Source organism: Ciconia boyciana, chromosome 2 (assembly GCF_034638445.1).
Source record: "Ciconia boyciana chromosome 2, ASM3463844v1, whole genome shotgun sequence".
In the NCBI taxonomy this organism is placed as follows: Eukaryota; Metazoa; Chordata; class Aves; order Ciconiiformes; family Ciconiidae; genus Ciconia; species Ciconia boyciana.
Genome location: NC_132935.1, coordinates 159,919,608 through 159,927,378, shown reverse-complemented (window position 1 = coordinate 159,927,378; position 7,771 = coordinate 159,919,608). Strand labels below are relative to the sequence as shown.

General features: G+C 49.4%; 1 protein-coding gene across 1 annotated transcript; it reads left to right on the top strand.

Annotated features, from left to right (window-relative positions):
- Positions 1-1,002: 1,002 nt before the first annotated feature.
- HTR5A (5-hydroxytryptamine receptor 5A) lies at positions 1,003-3,032 on the top strand. Its single transcript, XM_072851536.1, has 2 exons — positions 1,003-1,740; positions 2,700-3,032. The coding sequence occupies exons 1-2, from the start codon at positions 1,003-1,005 to the stop codon at positions 3,030-3,032; spliced, it is 1,071 nt and encodes a 356-aa protein (XP_072707637.1).
- Positions 3,033-7,771: the final 4,739 nt, after the last annotated feature.

Below are 7,771 nucleotides of genomic sequence, written 5' to 3'. Positions count from 1 at the left end.
TTAATGTTTAATGAAATGTTACGAATTTCACGATTAATAGCCATAGCCAAGCGATAGATTATTTCTAATAAAAGGCCTGCCAATTGCTAACAAGTTAGGAAATGTCAGAGCAGAAGTTCTCAAAGAAATAATCCCCTGCCACACCGCCCCCCCCCCCGCCCCAGAATAACCAGGATTACGAACGGGTTTGCTGGCCACAGACTCGAGCATTTATGGGAGCTACGAAATCCCCGCGGCACCTCAACTAACACATCTTTAGAAGAGCCCAGGCGCAATTTCACAGGGATGCTAACTTTCTGCGTCTGATACGGCGTACGCCCCAAGGGGGAGAAGCCACCCCGAGCAGAAGCGGCGCAGACAAAGCCGGAGGGGCTGCGCCCCGCAGGGCGCGGGCAGCGGGCAGCGGCTGCCGGCTCTGCCTTCCCTCCGCTCCGACCGGCGCCGGTTCCGAGGGACAATCCGCGCGCTGAAATGACTAAGCACGAACTCGCAAGCCCCGGGCCGCTCCCCGCCGAGAGGCTGCTCGCTCCGCACCCGCGCACGGCGGCGGCGGGGGACGCACACACACGACACTCACCTGCCCGCCCCAGCCCCGCCAGCCAAGCAGCGCCGACTCCTCCGCAGGGGCAGCCGCTCCTCCGCGCGGGTTCCGCCGCCGCGGCCGCCGCCAGCGCCGCCCCGCTCCGCGCCGCCCCGGAGCCGCGCACCCCGCCGCGCCCGCGGAGCCGCCGCCTCCCGCCGCCGGGGCTGGCGCGCCGGGGCGGGCCGGGGGCTGCCGTCAGGCGGCGGCTGACGCAGGGCTCTTCCTCCCGGGGATGAAGACCCCGGCGGCGGGCAGCGCGGAGCCGCCGCGCCCGGCGCCGCTCGGGGCGGCCGGGGACCCTCCGCGCCCGCGGTAGGGCGCCGCTGCCCCCCCCGCCCCCCGCCCCCGGCGCGGGGAGTGCCCGGCGCCGAGCACCGCCGCCTCGCCCGGAGGAGCCCGGGTGCCCCGGAGCCCCCGGCATGGAGCGCCCGCTCAACCTCAGCTGCTTCGCCGATACGACGCCGGACGCCGGCAACCGGAGCGGGCCCGACGGCGGCCCCGACGGCGGCCGGGCGCATCTCTCCGTCTTCAGCGTGCTGGTCCTCACCCTGTTGGCCATGCTGGTGGTGGCCACGTTCCTCTGGAACGGGCTGGTCCTGGCCACCATCCTCCGGGTGCGCACTTTCCACCGGGTGCCCCACAACCTGGTGGCCTCCATGGCCATCTCCGACGTGATGGTGGCGGCCCTCGTCATGCCCCTCAGCTTGGTGCGCGAGTTGTCTGGGCGGCGGTGGCGGCTAGGCCGGTCGCTGTGCCAGGTGTGGATCTCCTTCGACGTGCTGTGCTGCACCGCCAGCATCTGGAACGTCACGGCCATCGCCCTTGACCGCTACTGGTCCATCACCCGCCACCTGGAGTACACGCTCCGCATCCGGCGCCGCATCTCCAACATCATGATTGCCCTCACCTGGGCACTCTCTGCCTTCATCTCCTTGGCCCCACTGCTCTTTGGCTGGGGAGAGACTTACTCAGAGGACAGTGAGGAGTGCCAAGTCAGCCAGGAGCCTTCCTACACCATCTTCTCCACCTTCGGCGCCTTCTACCTGCCCCTCTGCGTGGTGCTCTTTGTGTACTGGAAGATCTACAAGGCTGCCAAGTTTCGAATTGGATCTCGGAAGAGCAACTCCATCACCCCCATTACACCAGAAGCCCTGGAGGTAGGTCAGCTCGGTTGTATTTTGCTCTAGTCAACTGCTGGTAGCAGCCAAGCCCTTGCAGCGGTGGGGGAAACTTGGAGCTAAAGCGTGCAAGGAAGCAGCATCCCACTGAAGCCCGGTGAATCCTGAAGGCTTTCAAGGGAAAGTTGACTGCAAAGCTTGCAAGTCCGGTCTTTTGACTCCTTCCGAGTCCCCAGCTGTGAGCACGCAAGGTGTAGCTAAAGCAACTTTGGGCCAGATTGCGAGCCTGAGCTCCACGTGGGCGTGCGGTGACTCACAGACATCCCCCCGTGGAATGCTGAATCAGTGCTCGCGAGCATGAGTAAGGGGTCACCGTTCTTCCCGTGGGGAGGCGTGTGGGGGTGTGAATGGATGGGATCCCGTCTCCACTGGGAATGATAACCTGGCAAGCAGCTGTGGCTTTGGGGAGGTGGTTGTGAATGTACCCACACAGAAGACATGTGCAGAGCGTCCTTGTAAATCCTTCCTAATTGTGGCTGCATCGTGTCAGTTCATCCCAGGCACGGTGACTGTGCACTGTAAAGACTTCTTGGGAGGAGGAAGGAAATGTATGCTCATTTTTTTGCCTCTCCTACCAAGGACTCTTAAACTCAATGGGTTCCGAGAAAGCAAGGAGACTTTTGTGCACGGCGTGTAGGTGTGTGCCTGTTCTACTGATCTGATTGTAAATGGGGAAATAATCTTATTGCGATGCTGTGTGAGCAATTCCATGTGCCCATATATCACTACTCTCTTTAGGTTCTAGCCTCACTTAAAAATAGCCTCTGTTACCCAGAAGAGGGTCATACAACCAATCTCCCCGCCATTAGAGCGTGACGTAGATGGCCCGCGTTTCCCCGTGAGCTCTGGCCATCACTTGCGTAGTTTGGTTGTGTACCTGCTGTGTGGGATCAGCTGACTGAGGCACATACGGTGCAACTTGTGTTTGTGTTTGGCAGGTAAAAGAAGCTGCCCAGCAGCCACAGATGGTCTTCACTGTCCGTCATGCCACTGTTACGTTCCAGACGGACGGAGACACGTGGAGAGAGCAGAAGGAAAAGAAAGCTGCCCTCATGGTGGGCATCCTTATCGGGGTCTTCGTGCTCTGCTGGATCCCCTTCTTCATCACGGAGCTCATCAACCCCCTCTGCTCATGCGACATCCCACCCATTTGGAAGAGTATTTTTCTATGGCTAGGCTATTCAAATTCCTTTTTTAATCCACTCATCTACACTGCTTTCAACAAAAACTACAACAATGCCTTCAGGAACCTATTCTTTAGACAGCACTGAGCAGAAAAAGCTTTCCCACTGCCCCAGGAAGCTGTTTTCAACTCTCAATGAATCCTACCAAGCTCTTGAGGAAGCTCAAAGCCACAGATACCGAGGTGATGCTGAAGATGCATCCCCGTGGGTTGTATGTCCCAGCAACGGTCCCGGTTCCTATGCAGACTCTCCATCCCAGCCTCTAAGGCAGTTGCTATTTTTCCTGCAAACAGCATGTAAGGGTTTCTCTGGCCAGCAGCACAGCATTCTTCCTCCAGTGCCCCACTGCTTTCCTCCTGCCTTCCTAGTGACGTTCTGTTTGGTGGCAGTAATGGTGCAGAGGGGTCTTCTGGCAAAGAGTCATATCTGAAACTCTGGTTTGGCCACTGCTAGTCTCTCACAGCATTAATCAACTTTGTCCCATGTGCAAAGCTGGGACCCTTTAATGTCAGGAGGTTTTGGGATTATATATGAAACGAGATATTTAATGGCTTGGGTGAAAGGGCTCTTTGTCTTCGCTTTCACCGGTAGAGATTAAGTGTTTGTATTTGGGGAATAAAACCTTCAGTAAGGGTTAAAAGCAGACTTTAAGTACAAAGCCTTTTCTCACATGCTTTATCAACAACGAATAGTGCTATTTGCTATTGGATTCCATGTAGCAAGTTTTAAAAAAAATTATTTCTTGTGAAAGCTTAATGCATGGTGTGCCCTGGAATGAGAGAGAATGCATGGGAAATCCACCTCTCATTCTCTGACTGCTACGTGTGAGCATCTGCCTCAGACCTTTACTTTCAGAAATACCAGCTGTAAATGTTAATCTTTCTGTCTGTGTTTCCCATTCTAAACCATAAAGGTATTTTGAGCAGTTGTGGGACAGGTTTCCTGTAGTTGCAGGGGATGCAAGGAGTGTATTTCAAATTGCCTGTCAACGAGGAGCTGTGTTTTACCATTTCTGAGTGCGATTCAGGTCTTCTCAAAACCAAAGCAAAGACCCCACTTTGTTTCTGTGAACTCTAGATTGCAGGCAAGGGGCAGTCAATGACCAGTTATGTTTCATTCTGGAAGCATAACCAAACCATAGAGGTGCTCTGCTGCCAGGATGAGACTTAAATATTTCTTCTTTTGCCCATCCCTCCTTCTCTTCCTCCCCCTTAAGGCTCCAGTCCTGCCTGGTCGTTATTGCTCTGCTTCCTCCCTGCCTTTCCATGTTGCCAACATAATTATAGTGGTTGGCATTTCACTCCTAGAATTAAAATTATGCACTTCACGCTGCACCGCTGGAAGACTGACAGGCCTTCAGATAAAGAAGTTAGTTTTAACTACTGGTTCTTATGGGGCAGCCAGTGAAATCAGACCAGAACTGAAACAGTGGAGGAAAAGACAAGATGGGAATGTGAATTACATGATTTCATGTCAGATATCTCAAGAAGAAGAGATAAAAGGGAAAAATGTCAATAAATCATGGGAAAGCTCCCTGGGGGTGGATAGAATTAGTTCCTATCCTTAGCAGATCGTGAAACATCAGTTGTTAAAATTGTCATTGGTCCTTTAAACCAGTCAAAAATCCTGATAGAGTCGGTAAAAAAAGGCCTTTTTCTTTTCATATCTTGGGGCAGGTGAAAATGGAAGCTGAGCTATCAAGTGTTGCAGCTCTTTCAGGACCAGTTAGACAAACATCCATCAGGCCTGACATAGATGTAGCTGATCCTGCCTTGCGGCAAGAAGAGAGAGAGGATGGCCCTTGAGATCTTTTTCAACACTATTTTATAAAAGTCTGTTAAAAATATTAGGTAAAATCCTGCCCTCACTGAAAGCAGTGGACAAATTCTCAGTGACTTCAAGCAAATCAGGATTTTATCCAGCATGTCTTGTCTTGTAAAAGCATAGTTTTAATGTTAATTAACTCAAGGAGAAGATGGGTGGGATGGGAGCAATCTTCTAACTCCCCTGAAAGAGTCTCTGATCTGCACTAAACATGGACCAATCTCTCTACAGCTAGTAAAGAGCGTTTTCTTTCTTTGTAACGTATTTTAAAGTATTAGTGACATCTCTGACGTATCAAAAATTGTAATAAACTCTTGGGTCACTTTTTTTTACTGAGGATATAAAGGTTGCATTGCTTTTTCTGGATGGTCCATCACCAATGCAGAGTTGTTCTTTGTGGGAACTTACTACTTCTGTTGTGTCAAAGGTTTTTCAGCCAAAAATGAGTGGAAAAAATGCTTCCTTGTCCAAGCCAGACCTTTATCTAAGCTTAGTAGTGCCAAAAGTAGGAGACGACCTGTTAGGCCACCACGGCAACACTTTAAACACTAAAGCGTGGATTAACCAGGAAGCTGGACTCTAGTCCACGGTTTTAACACATAACACCAGGTCTACACAACTCTGTTTCAGTCCAGGCTGTGCTCATCCCCATTTTTATTTGCTCTTTGATGAGTATTGCAGATTCTTTATCTGTATTGTGTGGGATCCTTGCACAGGTCGTGGAATCAACTGCAAACTCAAATTAGTATCCTGTGTAAGCAGACAAAAATTAAACTGAAATCAATGGGAAAGATCCCTACTTTTGCTGCAGCTCGGTGCTGGGATGAAGCTTCCTTTCATTATATCCTGTGTTTATTCATGCTATGCCTTAAGCGGTGACAAGAAGACGGGATAGAATCTTAAAATGACACTAAATTCTAATTTGCCTATGGTCATGAATAGTCCACCATCCTGGCGTAAATTACATCCACATTTATTTGACAACACACATCCCATACAATCCATGCTGATCTTCTGCAAATAACAGCTTCCGCTTGGTGATAAGTTCTGTTCCTTGAATCTCGACATAATTAGCAGTTGCATTATGGACCAATTCCTACTGCTCTTACTCGGGACTTAAGACTATTGGCTTTTCTTCTAAATACCATTCCTGCAATGTAATATGATCATGCAGGAAAAATAGCAGTGTTCTAGAGATAGTGCTGAAGAATTGTATCAAAATATGCCGAGATGGCCCGAGCACAGTGAAGGGGCACAAAGAAACCTTGACTTCTGATCCTGGCTCTGAGGCTTTTCACAAACCTCTTGGTATTCAAACACAGATGCTGAGATGGCTCCCAGAGACCCAAATCATGTTTGAAGACAACTCCAGCTTCAAAGGATGTATCTTGTACCTTCTTGTTCCCATTTATAAAACAGAATCAGTGGTGTGAAGAGATCTGCCTCACCAAGGCTTTGTGAGGATTAATTAGTAAATGTTTATCGTGTACCAGGAAGGTGGAACACTCTGGTTTGAATGACGAGCAGCATTATAAATTGGGCTTCTATTTAATTTCTTGGGAAGAACATTATTACCCATTATTATTGAGTTTCCTATGCAATCTAATGGCTATATAATACTTCCAGAAAAGATTTAACTAGCCTTCTTCCACTTACAATTAATTTATTTTCCTCTCGATGCTCTGACAGTTCAATGAACATCTGTACGGGAGCTTGATAGCTAGGGCAGCTATGGCATGTGCTGAATGCTGTCTGCTGAATGTCTCCTCGCAACGCTGAATACATATTGTCAAGGTTCAAGGAGCAGCAGCTCTCCAGGCAGTCGGCTACCGTGTTTCCTTTATTTTTTAGGGAGAAGAAAAGGTCACAAAAGAATGCCCTTGGATTATATGACAGGTTGGCTGACCGCCTTCCTCCTCCACCCCCATCCCACTGACCTTTCTTCTCGATGCGGGCAGGTCAGGCAGGTGACTCCAGGACAACGTACCGATCCTGGACAGCCAGAGGTGGGCCATGCATGACTTCATCCCCTGTTAATTTGCCTGGACTTTTCCTAAAAATTACTGCTGGGGAACGTGGCCTTTAAACTGGCAGTGGCAGCTGAAAGTGGGAGCTTCCTGGAAGTAAAGTTGCAGGCAATTAAGGAAATTTCACCTGACAAAGGTAATTAATGAGTATTAGTTCCAGCGATTGATGCAGTGAGGTACGACTGACAAGTGTCAAAGTGTTTTTTGCAATGCAGTGATTTGAGCTGCTTTGTTCGGGAGGGGCTCATCACCATTTTACTCTTGGATCCTTTATTTTACCTGCACTGGTACAGCAGCAAACTGGGACACCAGCAAAGTCATGGTGAACATGATATGGGCATCGTTAATGCTCCATGTGGGAACAGTGGGGTAAGACATCCATGGCAAAATCTGCATCCCCACTGCGATACACCCCAGCTGAACATCACAAAACTGCCAGCATATGAATTGAATTTAAGAGGTGGCCAAAGAGCTCTTTAAATCACCATTATTTTCAGTAACACTGAAGTGCTGAGGAAGTTGCAGAAGTTTGGAAGAGAGCTTAAGTTGTGCCAGTATTTTAAAAGTGCAATTTGGGAGACCCAAGTCTTTATAAGGCTAATACTGTTACTGATTTACAGCTTGAAATTGATCCTTGGCAAAAATGTGGAACAGCTGATAAAGGACTCAATGAATAAAAAATTACAGGAAATAAATATAATTAAAATAAATCATATTGATGTCTTTCTTTGATTGGCGCACATGCTTCATTGCTGATGGTGATATAAAGTCTTCACTCCTCAATAATGAATCTGACTTGACAACACTGAACACTTCCATGAAAAATGTGAGGAAGAAATCAATATGAGGTTCAAATTGTACGATATTTGCTAATGACTCATGGACTGGAAAAGGTGTAAAGACAGAAAATTAAGTCACTTGTACAGAGAAATGCGGATGCAAATCGGCTGGGGGCATTTTAGCCCAGCGTGAGGG